The sequence below is a fragment of the Microplitis demolitor genome, chromosome 8, assembly GCF_026212275.2.
Source record: "Microplitis demolitor isolate Queensland-Clemson2020A chromosome 8, iyMicDemo2.1a, whole genome shotgun sequence".
Classification (NCBI taxonomy): domain Eukaryota; kingdom Metazoa; phylum Arthropoda; class Insecta; order Hymenoptera; family Braconidae; genus Microplitis; species Microplitis demolitor.
In genome coordinates, this window is record NC_068552.1 from 15419542 (window position 1) to 15438415 (window position 18874).

Consider the following 18874-nt stretch of genomic DNA (forward strand, 5'->3'; position numbering starts at 1 on the left):
TTAGATTATCCTCGGATTAGATTAAGGGGCGGGAAATACTACAGAAGAGTTGTACTGGATAGTAGTTGAAGAGATATATATATTTATTAATATACGTACATATATATAATTTAAAGCGTTCGATACAAATTTTCCATTGGTTTTAATTTACCGTACATGTATAATAATTTAAAGTAAGACATAAATCACATTTTACTTACATAAAATATATTAGTGAATTAGTGAATGGAAAAAATAAAATTTAAATGTCATACTAAATGCTGGTGATTGAACATACGGCGAGGATGTGGAAACTATTGAGTACAAGCGAGCTTTTGGTGATGTGCTAAGTGATGGGTATCCGGGTGGAAAGTCCACGAGGTAGACAGGGGAATTTTATTTGGGCAAATGTATGTGAGTGTTACAAGGACGACAGGGATGAAATAATAAAAAAATAAAGAAGAAACGAGGAGCTAAGCGATGTTTCCGCCCCTGGGCAGGATGCGATGCCGAATCAATTCACGTAATAGTGTCGAGGTTGTATTGAGTATCGAGGGTTAAATCGACTGCGCTATCGCTATCTACGGGGTAGTATCAGTACATGTTTAGTTGTTGCTATTGTTTTGTTACTGCTGGCTACTTCTTCTTCTTTTTTTTACTCAGTATTTCTACTTACGCGGAATAGAACATACGCGCGTGGAACGGAATAGGAGTAGGACACGGACCATTACCACACCTGTCCCTTTAGCTTCAGTCCCAGTAGTATAACACGAGTATAAAGAGCCAGTAAAGCGAAACGAGAGTGCGTCTAATGAAGAGAAGCAATCACTTAGCCAAGTCGTTTTCATCCCCGAGTTCCCCAAGTTTACTATATGATACGTAAGGTTGTATATCTATAAATACGTTTATTCTGTACACTCCACATGTGTGTAATGATGTGATGAGGACAATGTAACATCTTAACGATTTAACGTTTTTATATGTCAATTCATTTGCTGATGTATCGGGATTATAATGTCAGGGGATTAGTGTCAAATAATTTATCATTTACTCAGTTCTCTTGTTAAGCATCTATATTTATTCTTAATTTAATATTTATATTTATACCATTAATTATTATTAAAAAGATGAATTTACAGTTTCATGATTGACGTGCAACACACTTAAGAGAATGTATATTTATGTTTTATTATTAATATTATTATAATTATAGTTCAGATGATTCTTGCGGAAACAGTAAAAAAAAAAGTATGGAAGTATCGTATGGCAAAAGAAAATTATGAGATAAAAAAAAATGAAGCTTAAATTAAACTGTTATAATTTTTTTATAATATAATACAACGACGTGTTATTTTATTTTTAGAATTAAATAGTAAAGTGGCCGATGTTTTTAAATACACTTATGATATTTTTAAAACTATACAGTGCAATTCACTGGTTAAAGAAATTAAATTGCGTTTAATTGGCGACAGACTTAAGAGACAAGAGTACTTATGCTAACAGAGTTCAGTTTTTTTTTTTTTTTTTATTCATTTTATTTAGTTTTTTAAATATTTAGGAATGAATACTTTACTTGTTTTTATTTTTCATAAGATTATTTATTCGTGCCGCAGGGATAGGATTATCAGGTACAAGGAACAGCCCGAGTCCAGATCCTTTGAGAAGAAAGAACTTAACTGATAATTTGGTAAATGGTATGATGGCAGTTGATATCAAAAGACACTTGTTTGTAATAAAAAAAATTTAAGCTAATTTCTGTGTGTTAAGTTAATATTTAATTGATTATTTAAATTAATGAATAAATAAATTTTAATAGTAATAATTATATTAAATTATTATTGTAGTTTCAAAGGATAAGAACCCACTCCGAACACTGCCCGCACGAAACATTACGATTAATTATTATAATAATACACATCGTATAATAATTACAATAATATAGAATATTAATTAAGAAGTATTATGTTATATAGTTTAGTTATTTAACCATGTAATATGGCTCAGTCTATTACGCTAGTCTTCATGCAACAACAACAATAAAGATACAACAATATATTTACTCGTGTGTTTATCATTTAATTTTTAATTTTACTTTAATTAATTCAATTATTATCTCCTTATTTACTTTATTTATTTATTAATCAATTAATTCATTAATGTTAATTCCTTTTGTTCTTCTAGCACTCGATTCATACATACAATACACACGCTTATTCAAAAAAAATTGATGGAATTTACTTATCAAATAATCAATTTCACTTTCAATTAATGTTCAAGTTCCTTTTTTTGTTTTTTTTTTTTTAATCTATCATTTTAAATAGACGTAGCCACGTATTTTGTAGTATATTGTGTGACAAGAGATGAAACGAAACGATTTAGAACCAGGGTGAAATTGGCTGACATCACCCGCAGTTTGACATCGTGTTTCATCCTGAGTTACACACTAGATTTTTCATGATTACCTGCATTGGAACTTAAAGTTTCAGTGTCAGCAGCCAGTCAGAAACAAGTTAATTTTAGACCAATAGTGTGATCGACTATTAGCGTAAGCGTAAATTGTCATTTGCAATTTATAATTAAGCAGAAACTATAAGTACTATTTATTATTCACAATAATTTTTATAAAAATCAATCACAAAGTCAGAACTGTCATTTACGTAATAGTAGATTATACATCAAGGGAGGAAAGTTGGACATTCACACAGTAATGGCAACCACGTGGATTGGGACGTCCTATCCTTCATAATTTGTATACGATTTTTTACCAGACCTGCATCGAAAGTTTAAGTTTTTGCCGCTGTTTGTAGAAAAAATGACGCATGCGCTAATTTTGTCATTTATTTTCTCATAAAAGAAAAGAACGACTTTTGTTCCGCTAAACAGGGTAGGAATTCAAACTTTCAGGTACAAATCTGGTCAAAAATTGTATACAAGCCATGGAGGAAAGTAGGACGGCCCAATCCGCGTGTTTGACACCCTTGCTTTCGGCTTGAGTAGGCAATTACACACAAGGGTTGGAATGTCCTACTTTCCTTCCTTGGTGTGTAATATACTAAAATGGTTTAAAATTACTATTAAACAAATGGCAAGTATCAGATTTTAAACTGCTAAAGCCTTCAGTCAGTGGGAAGAAACATTGTTTGTTCCCAAGGGACAAAACAAGTTTGTTTCTGTCCGCTGACTGAAGGCAATAACAATTTACACGTTTGCTGATATTCATTCGCAGCATTGGACTGAAATTGACTTCTTTCGACCTGTAGAGACACTGAAACTCTAAATTTCGATGCTGGTATCATGAAAAAATATTTTGCCTCTTCATTGAAACTTGAGTTTGATTATGAGTCACATGTTAAACATTAACTATGTATTAATATTTAAATTTAAATTATTTATTTTGTCGCGGTTTTTTAAAAATTTAAATCATATTTACATTGAATGTGTACTAAAAAATGCTTCACTCGTCTCATGTCTATTGAATGTAAAAATATGTTTTTTTTTTTGTTTTATTTTATTATAAAAAAAACCTGAGCTTTATCGTACTTGTAATTGATGAAATAATCTATCGGCTTATTGACTACAAAAAAATCTATAAAACAACTCGATGTAATTGTTGCAGACTTTAACATTTTTTTTTTTTTAATTTTTTTCATTTTACTATAAAGGTAATAATATTTTTTAATTGCATAATAAAAAGTGTAAAACGTAATAATATTTACAATAATCTAATTAATTAATAATTTAAAAAAATAAGCGATTGCTTCAACGCGGGTTGAGTTTTAAAAAATTTTCTACAATAATTTTTATCGAATAAAAATTATTTACAACACGTGACTCAGTTCACTCATTCAAGTTTATTGCTTCTAAAAAAAAGTAAAGAAAATAATATTTATAAGTAATAATATATAAAAAATATTAATATCACAAAATAAGTGCAGGCAGAGTAAGGAAAGGACTAAAAAATAGGGATTAAAGTATTCGACAAAAATATAATTGTCAATTGACGTGGATTAAGTCAGGAGCGGTCACGAATAATTTAATTTAATTCTCTGTTAAATAATTCCCTTCTCTCTTATTATATTAATTTTCTTATTTAATTTATAATTTTATAATATAATTAGGACGTGCAAACTTCATCAAGTGTACTAACATTTTTATAATCCATGTTTGCATTATCCACGTCTACGCCTTTTATTTAATTATTTATTTTATATAACTTTAGCTCTGTTTTATTTTAAAAACTATCATTTACTACAAACTCAAAATTAAATTATTCGACAGTACACTTTACTTGAGCTCGTATTTTCAATTACATCAAAATAAAAAAAAAATTGATAATAAAAATTCACTTATACATTACAAAAACTTTGCTAAGGCTTTTATTTATTAATTTTTTTTTTCTTAAATCAGCCTTAATCCTTTCATCGTCACACGTTAAATAATCTTATACTTGTTCATTATTATTTTTTATTTGGAATTTTTCAAGTCCATTGCATTACGTTAAATAAAATTAAATACATAAACCTCGTTGAAGAATATAATGATCACATGTCATGTTTTCTTTTTCTTTTCCTTTATCTTTTACTCTAAATACATTAATAGTGACAGGATTAAACGACAAATTTATATCGTTGTCACGAGAGTACATTTATTAACCATAGATTTCACGTCGTAGACTCAATAATCTGTGAATATTTTAGATAAAAATAATATAATAAATTACACCTTTTAAATATTTAATTACAAAAAAAAAAAAAAAATAAAAAAGTCTTATCGTAAAAAGACATATGAATTTAATATTAATTTTTTTTTCTTTTTTTTTTATTTTAAGGCCATCAGACAGTGTCCCCACTTTCTAAAAATTTTCAATGACTTAACTGTCATGAGAGTATAAAAATTTTGTCAATTAATTTAAAAAAAAATTTAAGTATTAATTGAAAAAAAAAAAAAAAAACAATAATAATTTAATTGAGAATTAAAAAAAAAATTACTTACAGTTGATATCTATTGAGAGTTAAACGAAATTTGAATTTTCAAATTTTGTAGGCTAAAATTTATTTAAAAAATTTCGTCTAACTCTTAATTGAGAACAACTATAAGTAATTTCTTTTAAATTCTATACTTCGGTGAAATTGTCCTTTCATCAATGAAGGTTTTATTTTTTTTCTTTTAACTAATTAATAAAATTTTGATACGCTTATGACAGTTTAGTCATTAAAAATTTTTAAAAAGTGGAGGGAACTGTCTGAGAATGCCCTTAATGCGTAATAATATAAATATCAAGTAACCTAGTATCACAATATACGTGGAGTTTTAATTTGTGAACGGAATGGCACTGTACGGACGTGTCCAGTCAGCTAATCGTGCAAAAATATGGAATTTATTTAATTCATTTATTTATTTTTAATTATTTATTTAATTATTATTTGACTAAACAAATCTACGGTCTATCATTTAACAACGTGTCACGTAAAAGATATAAATTACTCATATACTTTTGGTTTAGTTTTAAATTATCTTGCTTAATTACCACATTCATTCAATCTGATTCATGTCAATCTGATACATAAGAAAAATTAATTTATTAACAATATTTAATAATAACATTATGATTGCAATCGAACATTTAAACTCACAGTTTTTTATTTCAGTCTATAACGTGATATCTATGATTATTTAATTATTTATTTATTTAAACAATTATAGTAATTTTTAAACGACCTAAATTTATACATAAACTTAACTCTGGAAATAGAAGTTAAGCTGCTGGAGTGGCGATTTAGGTGTAACGCGAGGATATTAGACACCAAAAAGCGTCTTCGTAAATCAAAAATAGGTATAATTAAAATAATTTTAAAAAATAAAGTGTTAGATTAAGGTATCGGGAGTAAAAGATTACATTTTTTTTAGATACCTTATTTTCTTTTTTTTTTTAAGTGAATATCGTTGATGAATTATTTCCTACGATTATACTCCCTCCCGCCCTCCCACCCACCCATAAAACCCACCCACATAACTCGGCCATTTTATTTTTGTTGTTATTTAATAATCCACTTGTTATTTATTTTGATAATTTTAATTTAGTTTTTTTAAAAAGTCGTTCGTTATTGTTTATTTATTTATTTTTTTAAATTATTTATTCTCATCCATTTCTCACCCAGTTCCATTGCCGTAGCCACTCATCATGACTACTGTCGTCCCTCGAAGCTCACTTACGGGGACGAAGCCAGAACGTTGACTCGTCAGTAACCATGATACGATCACGACGACCAAGTAGACGATATTGATGAGAAGAGGCCGTGGTTTCACCCACCCACCCTGTTCACCCATTTTAATATTCCCCGCCCATCCCCAATCGGCCTTGCTTAATAAATGGCCGCCTGTAATTCAAAATTTTTTAAACTTTTTCTTATTATCTATTCAATTTTTATTTATTTTCTTAAATCATTACTATATTATTTTTTTTTCTTCAATATTTAAGATTGTTGAGGCATTATAATAAATTTCATATACATTTTCACTTTTTAAAATTTGGAATTTTATAAAATAATTTAAATTTTATTTTATTCAATAAAGAAAAAACAATAATTTAAAAATAAGAAAATGAAAACCACGTAAATATTAATGGATTTTTTTTTATTTACAAAGTTTTGTTTTTTTTAAATAAAAATTGATTACAAAAAATGATTTATTTTTTCTTTGTTTTTTTTTTTTTGCTGTTTTAATTTTGAAATAAGTCAAAGTTATAATGAAATAGTTTAATAAGTAGATGATTTAGTTCACTGGAACCAAAGCCAGGGTTTACTTTGAAAAGTTTTGTTAATGTCGATGTACGGCCTCAACACCCTCAAATATTTAATTTAAATATTTATTACTTACAATAAGCAGACGGGATTGTTCAGACGCCGTACATAGTTTGAAGACGTTCGCGAAGTTGTATGGGAAATTGATCTGAAAATCTTTTCCAGTTTTCCGCGCCAACTTGATTTTTAAATCCGTGTAATATCTAAAAATAAAAATACAGTTTAATAATATGTTGATTTATTTATTTTTTTAAAAACATAAATAACTAATTAACCTTTTGAAACATTTCTTTTAAATCATCTCTGGGTGTAACCCAGGACGCAACAGCGTCACAGAAAAATACAAAGTCAGGGACAACTCCAGCAGGATTTATTGTTATCATCTGACACATTCCTCTAAATGCTGAGTCTTTTTCTTCATTATCTCTTATATTTCTCAACGATGAGCACCTATTAATAAATAGACAATCTTAATAATTATTTATAAGTCAACTTAATATATATAATTTTAATTAACAATAACAATAATTATAATTATTTTAAAAAAGCTATTTTCCTTATATTCATATGCTTAATTATAAATAGCTATTAAATATATTTAGTCTTGTATAATATTAAACAAGTGTTTTAAGGGAAGAAGAAGTAGCCCTCGAGTCATAGCGTCCAACCCCAACACATTTTAAGTGAAATAAAATTTTTAAATAAATTAAAAATTGTAATTTAATAAATAAAATAATAAATATTTATGAAAAAGCGTTATAAGGTCAGACATTTAGTGTTAGCTATAAAATTTATTAAAAAATTTGTTTAAAAAAAAAATACTCGATAATTGTATAGTAAATAACTCATGCATTTTAAAGTAATTAAATAAAGTAAATAATTAAACCTAAATTGGAGATAAATAAATTAAAATATATGAAAATTAAACGTAAAAAATCGTCACATTAAATGTGCAAATAAATTAATGAGTAATGTAATTATCGATAATAAATATTGGGTTAAATAATAATTGCACGTTTAATGATCAGGTTTAAATGTAAATGGGATATTTAAATAATTTTGTAAAGTGCTAATAATAATAATTAAAATAATAATAATATAATAATAAAATATATAATAATAAGAATAATGTAATTTGAAAATATATAATAATAATAATAATAAATATAATGATAATAATAATAAAAAAATTTACACACCACTGTTGGACAAACTGCTGTAACATGGGGGCGACGTCTTGGGGACACACGTAACCTAGGCGACCGATCGTAATGGCTATACGATAATTAATCGTATTTATCGTATCAGTAAGTAGACAAGTGAAGTAGTGTAGTGAAGTGAACCGGAAACACAAACAATAAGACAAACTGATAGCCAACCAACAATTAACTTAGGTGATAATATGCTGCTTAATAAAACTTTAATCAAATAATTACTAAGTATAATTAATAAATAATAACAATAATAATAATAATAATAATAATAATAATAATAACAACAATAATAATAACAATAATAATAGCAATAATAAAAAATAATAATAATAGACAATGTGAAGCACAGGTAAAAAACGTTTGGGATACCGACAGTCGGACAGAGGAATTATATTATTGTACTATCGTAGCTGCTGAAACAATAATTTAAATTAAGTAGCAGCGTGCGAGCCTACTATTTAATAACTACTTAAGGATAAAAATTGTTTGTCACGATACCGGCATCGAAAATTAAAGTTTCAGTGTCTTTACATTCAGTCGGAAGAAAGTAATTTCAGTCCAATGCCGCGAATTAATATCAGCAAACGTGTAAATTGTGTATGCCGTCAGCGACAGCATTAGTTTTATTACGTACACTATTGCTCAAAAGTAATTGGCCATCTGAATTTTTCTTTATATTACAAACAATATATTAAAAGTACACTATTACGTTTCCTTGTTTGTATTTCACCGCAAAATTTGTATTGTTATTACGTCTAAGAATTTGCTACTAAATGATTAAAATTACTATGAAGTCGTTTCATATGTTCATTTTTATAAAACACCTTTTTCTGAGTGGCCAAATTCTTTTGGGCAGTAGTGTTAATGACAGTTTTTAAATTTAATAAAAATGACTATGAATAATAAATAGTATTTATAGTTTCTGCTTAATTATAAATTGCAAATGAAAATTCACGTTTACACTAATACTCAATCACACGATTGGTCTTAAATTAACTTGTTTCCGATTGGCTGCTGACACTGAAGCTTTAATTTTCAATTCAGACTGCAGGTGATGTCAGCAAATCGCTTTGTTTCATCCCTTGTCACACAATATACTATTATTTTTATAATTGTCGTTTATTTTGTAACAGTCATTGTCATTAGGTAGTACTGTACTATTATTGTTATTTGATATTAGATTATCAACTTAAAACTGTAATTAAAAAAAATATCTTTTTATAAATTGTCAACAACGCGTTTCGGTTTTAATTGAAAAACCATTATATTAATTTTACTATTTCAAATCTGTATATTATATATGGAATTATGAGACTCAGGCGTTCGCACACCACTAAATAAAATTTAAAAAAATATTAAAATACAATGTATGTAAATAATAATATAAATATTGCTGACGTTTTAATTTAATATTCAATTTAAATTGAATAAAGTGTATTGCCTGTTACATTGGTCTACTTTAATACCTATCACAATTAGCTGTTGGAAATAATTAAGTTGTTTTCTTCCTTTAAAAAAATTGAAGATGATTAAATAATAATTAATATGTTAATTAGTCCAAATAATATAGTGATACTGAAAATTAAAAATTTAAATGTTGCTGTGTTAGAAACGTTTAATAAAATAATTTATATATATATAAATATATTAATTAATAGTTAAAAATATTCCTGTTCCTTTCTTCATTTACATGTAGTAGAATTAATAAATTATTTATTTAAATAAAGACGTATGAGTGTACGCAATATTGTTTTCAAATACTTGTTTTTACTTACCGGTATTCTCTAGCAGAGTTTTCGGTGTGTTTGGTCGATTAATAATATCAATGAGTTGATTTATTATCAATGGAATATATACACTCGTGTCAGGTCCTTGAAAATAAAAAATTATATATATATTTATGACGAGTAGAGTTTTTCTCGATTACATTTAAAATTTAAGTGTGTTTATTTTATGTGGACGTTTAATTTTATTACCTAGTTTAATGGCTATTTCACCAATGGCCCATGATGCATTATTACACACTGATATAAAGCTAGGATTTAAATTGTCTCCTAAGATCGGCATAAAGTCGGCTAGAAATATAAATAAAACATTTAATAAATATTTTATTGGTAACACATTTATCGTGTTACTAATTCTACAAGGACTTATATTTATATACGCCCTCTTTGTTTTAGGATACTTTCCAAAGTCAAAAGGGCGCATAATTTTTTTTTATCACCAATCGTTTTGTGGACTTATTTTATAGCTAAAAAAAATTTTTTTTAATTTTCAACTTCTAGAATAAGTCTACAATATGAGTAGCAATTAAAAAAAAAACTATGCGCCCTTTTAATTTTAAACTTGACTCAAGTCAAAAGGGCGTATAAATATTTATTTATTCAACGCTTTCCGCAATTTATAAAATTTTATAATTTTCATTCACTTTATCAGAGTGCGATAATAAAAATTTTTTTTTTTAAAACTAACAAATGATCCAAAAAGAAATAAACATAAAAAGTCATACAGTTTAATTTCACAGGTCCACAAAAAAAAAAGTACTGTGTGCTGGCTGTCAGACTATTATTTCCTCCTGATCAAACTGCAAATATTCAAGAAAAATCTAAAAAAACCGATCAAAATCACGATTTAGTAATTTTCTCCGAACGATATTATCATGACGCGGTTTTTGTTTATTTCTCTCTGTAGTATCCAACCGTAATTTGTAATTGCATAGATTCATTGCCTATTGTGTCTATATTTATAATTAATAATTATTGGACTCAATTTTCACTATATTTTTGGTATATAAGTCCTTTTGGAATTAGTGAAGCGAGATTTAAAAAGAAAAAATATAAATGGAGAAGATACTTACGTATGCATGGAAGTACATGTTGATAACAAGCTTTCGTTAAATCACCAAGCAATGCAAAACTACTTTGCCTAACTTCTGGCATCGGATCTTGCATGCACTGATAAAGTAATTGCATGATATTGCTATTCATAACCAAGCGTTCAATGTGACCGTCCAGTCCTTCGGCTAATCCACTCAAAAGATCCAACGCAACTATCATAAAATCTTTGTCTGGTGCTTCAAACTGCTCGGGACTTTGTGTATTAGCTATATGTTGGTTTAGCGTTTGTTCGACTAGTGATACACAACGTCTAAAAATATAATATATTGTTTAATATTCATATTCTTATTATTTAAAAGAGGTTTGCTATAAATTTACCTGTAAACTGGTTCACAGTAGGGTAAAAATCCCGATCGCAGTGCCGTGGCAACGGAAGAAAGACACTCAAGAAGGGGAAATAGATCTTTATCTTCGTCTTTTAAAATATTCCATTTGTTTATTAATGGAGGCATTAGAATATTTATGTATTCTGGTTTATTTAAGTAGTGTCCTACTGACTCTGCTAGAGTTCCAATAGCATCATAGAGTATCAACAAATTTTTATGCTGATATTTACCTATTGTTAATTTATTTGCATTAATAAATGATAAATTTTAGTTGATAAAATAAATATAAATATATCAAAATTACCGAATGCAAAAACTAAAGTTTCTAAAATGACACCAAGATATGGTACTAGTTCAGTACCAGCTTCCTCCTCGAGTGTAGCGAATGCCGAACAAGCCGCTTCCTGTACACGTTTATTGCCATCCAATATTCTCTTGAGTAATTCCGTCATCAGAGGCTTCAAATAAGTTTCATGGGGTTGCGCACAGACCCAATGAGAGTATCTACTCAACGTCCAACATGTTATGGCACGTACTAATGCTTTTTTATCATTTAAACTGTTTATTAAATATGGGATCAGCTCAGACAAATGTGGAATCATACCTTCCATACAACCTGTTATTAAATAAAGATTACATATTTGTTTTATTATTTATAACCAGTAAATTTAAGAAAATTACCCTCGGCAATCGCTCCAAGTGCGAGTATTCCAGACTCTTTGATTTCCCAATTCTGATGAAATAACGTTTCTTTGAGAATTGGCACTAAAACTGGTAACAAATCATTTCTGAATACTCCAGCAAGCATATCTAGAGCTGCAGCTGAACATTTACGTAAATTCCAATCACTGACACTCGAATCATCGTCACATCCATCATCACAGTCGGAATCATAGCCACCGTTTTCTTCTGAATGTTTATTCATTAATGAATTCAGTGTATGGGTTTTAGTTTTGTGAAAACGTGGTCTTATATCTTCCTCACGATCGGGTATCATTTCATCCTCTTCGACATTAGCCTTCAGCAATATTATATCTATTTCTGAATATTTCATACCACCTACTAGTACAGGGACCAGTCGTGGTAAGTATGGAGCCAATGCTTGACGACACATGTCTTGTTCAGCCAGTGATAACCAAAACTCACAAGCTTCCAGAGCAACTGTCGCATTCGGGTCCTGTGTTCTTACCAACATGTACTCAATAATATTGTGCATATGAGGAATCAAACGATCTATTTGAACCTCTAGTAGCATAACGAATGCCCGACAAACGTTTTTACCAACTTCTGGATCTTCGTCCGTTGCCAAGTGGAAGAGATTCTCGAGAAATGAGTCTATGTGCAGCATCAAAGCCTGAGAACGGTTTACGATGAACTGATTGACACACGCTATTGCGTGCGAGCGTATCTTGGAACTTGAGTGACGGAAAAACTGCAAAAATTTCGGAATAAATACATTCAGAGGCCGGTTTAGTGTATCAGAATCAAGTAATTCTGCGGAATCTTCGCATATTTTTTGCAATGCGCTGAATGACCCATCGCAGACATTGTAGTCCTGGGAATCCAACATCTGACACAGCGATGGAAGTAACTCCGGCCATGTTGTCAGTTCACCTACGTAACAAACCAATCAATAAAATCAATTAGTCCCATTAAATTTTAATTGTTTCTTATTTTTTATTCAATTAAAATATATATCGAATACCTTTTGATGCAATAGTTGTTATTAATATACCCACAGTAGCTCGTATCATCGGATCCGGATCTCCAACCGCAGACAAACATTCTTGTTTTATAAAATTCGTAACTTCTGGTAAAAATTTATGGTAATGAGTCCTCACATTGTTCTTTAAAATAAGACCACTAAGTGACCTAGTCGGCACATCAGCTGGAATAATAAACGATTGAAAATATTGTTAGCATTACTCATACTCATACATCTGATAAGAAACTACAATAATCACCATTGATTTGCTAATAAAAAATTAATAATAAATAAATAAATCTCACCTTCTGATGTAAGCTTGGTCAATACAAAGATAAGATAATTATTAAAGTCCGGGAATTTGTTTAACTCTTCCAATTTCTTAACACATTTGTTAAGAAAAATAATAATAATAATAAGTCAGCAGTATTACATTGCAATAATAAAGCAGAAAAATTATAATAAAAATAAATAAACATATTGATTATTGAAACATAAAACTTACTTAGAATTAACATGATAATAAATATTTCAACTTTCAGCGGCATTCTTAAGATAAACACCGGAATTAAAAGTAAAAAAAATCTATTGATTTAAAATAAATACAAAATGAAGTTTGCGAAATAAAAAATAACTAGTGACATTAAATATAGAGCGAGTATACGAATGCAATTTAAAAAATAATAATTGATGTGATTATTCAAAAGTTTTTTTTTTACTTTTATTACTTTTGCGATACTAAAGACAAGTAAATAAGTATTGACAAGTAAGCAGTTCAAGGTTATCAATTGCCGCCAGAATAACTATTACTATTGATTTTAAATAATGGAAATAAAATAGTTTGATAAATAATATGATAAAATATAACCCGGCTGGATTTATAACATAAATTGTAATTTTATTTGTCAATAAATGCACGCCCTCAGATTAATATACTAAAGTATATATACTCAGTGAGTGTTAATCTAATACGAAATTTACGGTGAATAGTTGTATGAATAAAAAGTGTAATAGTAAGTAATAAAAGCAAGTTATTTAATGTAAATAATATTTAAAAAAGGATACTTGTTGTACAGCGCGTTGTGTTGCTGTATCAGGACTTTGCGATTCACGTAAAAGTGTTAAAATTTGTCTAAGTCCTTCTTCTTGTGGTTGCCACGCCATTTTCATCGTGTTTTTCAACAGCACCACCGAGCGCAACCAGCTTTCTCGTCGGAGCTCCTTCACAAGCGGAAGTCCCCCGTCGCCATATTCCCCTTCTCCGTTTAGTTCATCCCCACCGTTTCTGATTATGCTGCCGCTACATGAACGTGACCATGATAACATTTTTATTTATTTTTGTTATATATTATTTCTATTACTAATTTAATTAATTATTTATTTATTTATTAATTAACACTAATTATTATTTATTTATTTTATTATTATAATTATAAAATTGTTTTATAAAACATTATTATTTAAAATTCGGTAGAAAAATAATTTTGACAGGTTTTGAAATGGACAGTTGAATGTGAAGTTGCTGAAACTGACGCTTACTTCCGGTATACCAGGCAACTTTTTTTTTAACTTTTATCATTTAATTATTGATTTTTTTAAATTTTTTTGAGGCGGTAATTATTTATTATTAAGAAATGTAATTTTTTAAATTTGATTTGAATTTAAAATTGTTTTTAATTTATGAGTAATTGTTTGTTTAGAAAAAGGCGCGATTAGTTATCGGCGGATAAATTACTGAGGACTTTTGCACAGATGGAGTTTGTTTTAATATTCAGAGAAATATTATTTGTTTTAAAAATATTTTCTATCAATAAATTTGATTTCATATTTATTTAAATTTAATGATTTTATTTGACACTTTTGAATTTATGACGCAGATTTTTCAAATTCTAGAAGTTTTTTGTTGCTGTCACTCATTCAATGGTGTGATTTACAGTTATTCTCGAGCCTCTGAAACTTTCTAGAAATTTTCAAAATAATATTAAGTCTAAATTTATTTCTTTGCAAGATTAATGATAATCTTACGCGCGGTAAATTTAAATACAATCAACTATTGTACAATAATAGAAAGTTTAACTTCTAATATAAATATAACAAGTTTAATATTTTTTCATAATTCATTAATTAACACATGTAATTATCAGATAAAAAAATTGTTTATTGATTGAATGCTGCTTCTTTTTTTTTTAAGTAAAAATAATATTTGAATCTCGTCTTGGTCCATAGAAAATAAAGTTTAAAAAATTTTGCAAAAATTGATAATATTTTGCTGAGTAAAAAAAATATTTAAAGTGATCTCTAGAGTAATAATTTGTAGTGATCGGAATTAATTTTAAATCTTATTTAATTATAATCTTCTTTATATTTTGTTTATAAAATTCAACTTTTTCTGAGATTTAAAAACATCCATTTAACAAAAAATTTTTGACTTAACTTTTATAAATACATAATTGTGTAATAATATTTTTAAAAAACTGGTCAATACTTAATATCGTATTTTGGTTTACAATAATTATAAATAAAGATTACGTATAAATTTAACTCAACGATGCATTAATATTAGTAACGTGTAGTACAAAATATTGATAAATGTTTTGTTTTCAATTTAAGAAAAAAAAAAAATTCATGTTGAAATTCGGATAAAAGCAATTATATGAATTGGTGTAATTAATCGTTAAAATTTGTGATAGAATGATAAGTACTTTATAAAAAACAACAGTTAGAAAAAATATAAAGTTAAATAAAAGCTTCATATTAAGATTTTTAATCAATAGTTAAAAAAAGCAAACATTTAAAAATTATTTTACATTAAAACGCATTAAATAAATTTTGGCAGTTAAATTTAAATAAATTTTATGAATATCAGCAGACAAGTTCAGTTTTCGGTCTCCAAATTTGAACTGCGCCTTCTCCGCATACCGCAAGTACTTCGTTCATATAGTCCATCTAATGATACAAAAAATAAATAGTTTTTCATTGAAATATATTTCTTTATATATTTTAGACATTGAAAAAATAATTTTTTCAAATACTTTACTAGCTATATAAAAAAAATGAAAACTCACTCCTGCAATATCACCATGACGGCATTGTAAAATAGTAAATTGTCGTGGTGGATCAGTTGGACTTGAAATTCTTACTGTTGAATCTGCTGAACTGGTAATAATGCTACCTGGTGTAACACGAATGCCCGATATTTTATTGGTATGTTCAGTCTTGTAAGTTCGGATAATATTAAATTCTTTATTTATATCTAATATATGAATATTAGCAGCCGAGTCTCCAATATAAACAGTTCCTTTGAGCATGTCCATACTCATTGGAAATGAATCTTTTGAGATCTGTAATAATAAAATTATCAACTAATTATCACATCATAAAATTTAAAAAAATCTATGAAACCAATTATTGAAATTACTCAATAAAAATATTTTGGTAATTTATAAAAAATAACTAACCCTTATAGTCTGCAGTATTCGTCCAGCTCGTTGGTCCCAAATAGATACATGTTTATCTTCACTTGCTGATACAATATACTGTGAGTCCATTTTAACTTTAAGTACAGGTCCCTTATGAGCTTGATACTGATTGACCAGCGGTTCCTGTAGCCGTGGATCCAAAACAGAAATTGTTTTATTCCATGATCCAGTAGCTAATAAATTTACTTCTGAATTTGATGAAATACACAGCAATGCACTCGTTTTATCTCTAGAAAAATAATAGAATTAAATTAATTGATAATATAGAACCGATTTGTAAACGATAGTTAAATGATTTTCATAGTTTGATATGACAGTTATACCTGAATAATGGAATTCTATTTACAAGATTAATGTCAATGTTAGATACGTCCCATTCTATGACTCTCTGATCCCAACTACAGCTATAAATTTTATTATGCATTAATGTTAAATCACGTATCCATCCGTCATGTCCGAAGCTTTGATTCATTTGAATTTTCTCTTCATGCTCAGCGGATTTTAGCCTCCAGCATATCAACGATCTGTCACGTCCACCAGAAATGCAAGTTCTCCCATTCTGAATATATTTTATTATTATTATTATTATTATTATTATTATTATTATTATTATTATTATTATTATTATTATTTATAATTTTGCCTGATTGACAGTTCGATAAGTAATTAATTAATTATAATTATACGTACATCAATAAGTAATAATCCATCAACAGTACCATAATGTCCATCTTCAAGTGAAAAATTTTCATAAGCTTCGACATTTTTCCATAAAAACGATTGACGTTCAACAACAACACATGATAATTTCCAAAATAATTTATCATTTTCATCTGTAAATATATGTTATTAATATTTATATTCATTTTTATTATTTTAATATACATTCATATTTGAATATTTTTAATTACTTTAAGCGCTTTTAGTGTTAATTGCAATGGTACTAAAAATAACAAGCGTTATTTTAAATTAATTTATTTAATAATAAATAAATTGTCGGCTGCTTTCACGATCATTACGTGTATTTGTAGTTTTACAAAAAATAAAAAAGGATTTCTTGAGATAAAAAATTTTTTATAGTAATAAAGAAATATTTATTTTCATTTCATAATGCAAAATATTACTTGCGCCAAGAAATTCTTTTTTTTCTACGTATAAATAATTTATGATACTGAAGTTAGCCGACGTCCAATAATTTTTGGATTTTTTTTTAAACAATAAATAATAAAAAAAAAAAAATATTTGAAAAAATTGCACCTCTATTTTTTAAAATTTTCTACATGTGCATATTTTTATTATTATTTTTTTTGTATTTTATTTGTTAAAAAAAGAAATCCGAAAATTATTAATTTTCTGCTAATCAGGATCATAATAATTTCAATTGTTTGTATTTCAATAAAACTGTGGTCAATTAATTCGATTAATAGAATTTACTGATTAGTATTGGCTGTGCGATTAAGATGGTACCAATTGAAGCTAACCAGGAGGTAAAATTGGAAACCGTGAGTTGGGCCACACACGACTGATCCTAGTTTTCCATATTGAATCATCATGTAGAATATTAAAAAACTGTTTGCATGTTAATCCTAGACGATGGACAAGCGTTGATGCGTCAAGGAATGAACATATATGCAGAAATATCTGTAATAAATAAAATATTTAATGTAATTATAGTCAGTACATATAAGTATGTATTTTTATAAAATTTTAAATGACTGAAAACAGCAGACACTCAAAAATTTTTTTAAATTCATACTGAAGACTTTTAAAAAACTTTATGCGCATATTCTAAAATAATATTTTATTTGTTTGTAGAAATTTAAAAATTGTTTGACGTTGCTGTCATCATTATCATTTTAAATGATTTAAAAATGGCGTCAATCAGCTGGCGCACTAAATAAGTAAAATAAATATTTATTTTTCAAGTCAAATTACAATAAATATTGAATTCATTATTTATTTAAAAACTTTACCTCTACTGGAAGATCTTGTAATGAAATTTTGTCTGATAACTCATCCTGAGAATTATCTTCTGATGAAATGTCATTGTCTTGATCATCGATTGCTCTTGACATATTTTTTATTTATGGTTAAGTAAATATATTTCATTCGAATTTATCACGGTGTCTTAATATATTATTATATATATTTATTCTATTATTAATATTTAATTATTATTATTCAATTAATTATTTAACTAGGCTTAATCATTTTTTATTTTTAACTTTTTTAACTTTTGTGTTTACTTTTGGAGATCAAAACTTTCTAATGTATGAGGAAAAAAAAAAGACAGTAAAGTAAAGTGAGATGAAAACGCAGTTCTACCAACTTAATAATGAACTTTCATTATAAAATCATAAAATAAAATATGTAACTAATTATAATAATAATAATAATAACAATGAGTGTTAATCAGCAGGCATAGGACATTTTATAAATTTGAAATAAAGAAATTAATTAAAATACCCAGGTAA

General features: G+C 27.4%; 2 protein-coding genes across 2 annotated transcripts; both read right to left on the reverse strand.

Moving 5' to 3' along the window:
* Nucleotides 1-5984: 5984 nt before the first annotated feature.
* LOC103573136 (transportin-1) lies at nucleotides 5985-14172 on the reverse strand. The gene is made up of 13 exons (XM_008552061.3): nucleotides 13987-14172; nucleotides 13227-13302; nucleotides 12922-13104; nucleotides 11898-12830; nucleotides 11521-11832; nucleotides 11209-11446; nucleotides 10851-11140; nucleotides 9970-10068; nucleotides 9769-9864; nucleotides 7979-8054; nucleotides 7055-7229; nucleotides 6856-6982; nucleotides 5985-6356 (listed from the first exon to the last, which is right to left on the reverse strand). The coding sequence occupies exons 1-12, from the start codon at nucleotides 14089-14091 to the stop codon at nucleotides 6875-6877; spliced, it is 2691 nt and encodes an 896-aa protein (XP_008550283.2). The 5' UTR covers nucleotides 14092-14172; the 3' UTR covers nucleotides 5985-6356; nucleotides 6856-6874.
* A 1490-nt stretch (nucleotides 14173-15662) lies between these two features.
* LOC103573135 (F-box/WD repeat-containing protein 9) lies at nucleotides 15663-18690 on the reverse strand. The gene is made up of 7 exons (XM_008552059.2): nucleotides 18374-18690; nucleotides 17882-18041; nucleotides 17091-17233; nucleotides 16724-16959; nucleotides 16380-16629; nucleotides 15987-16262; nucleotides 15663-15867 (listed from the first exon to the last, which is right to left on the reverse strand). Exons 1-7 carry the CDS (start codon nucleotides 18473-18475, stop codon nucleotides 15784-15786), a joined length of 1251 nt encoding a protein of 416 aa, XP_008550281.1. The 5' UTR covers nucleotides 18476-18690; the 3' UTR covers nucleotides 15663-15783.
* Nucleotides 18691-18874: the final 184 nt, after the last annotated feature.

Excerpts from the sequence above, each read along its gene's own strand:
- LOC103573136 (XM_008552061.3), bottom strand. The coding sequence starts at position 14,091 with ATGAAAATGGCGTGGCAACCACAAGAAGAAGGACTTAGACAAATTTTA. Across the intron at positions 12,831-12,921 it reads AACAACTATTGCATCAAAAG|GTGAACTGACAACATGGCCG; the intron begins GTATTCGATATA and ends TTTGTTACGTAG. Across the intron at positions 11,447-11,520 it reads AACTTTAGTTTTTGCATTCG|GTAAATATCAGCATAAAAAT; the intron begins GTAATTTTGATA and ends AATTAACAATAG.
- LOC103573135 (XM_008552059.2), bottom strand. The coding sequence starts at position 18,475 with ATGTCAAGAGCAATCGATGATCAAGACAATGACATTTCATCAGAAGAT. Across the intron at positions 17,234-17,881 it reads GTTTCCAATTTTACCTCCTG|ATGAAAATGATAAATTATTT; the intron begins GTTAGCTTCAAT and ends ATATATTTACAG. Across the intron at positions 16,960-17,090 it reads ATGGATTATTACTTATTGAT|AATGGGAGAACTTGCATTTC; the intron begins GTACGTATAATT and ends AAATATATTCAG.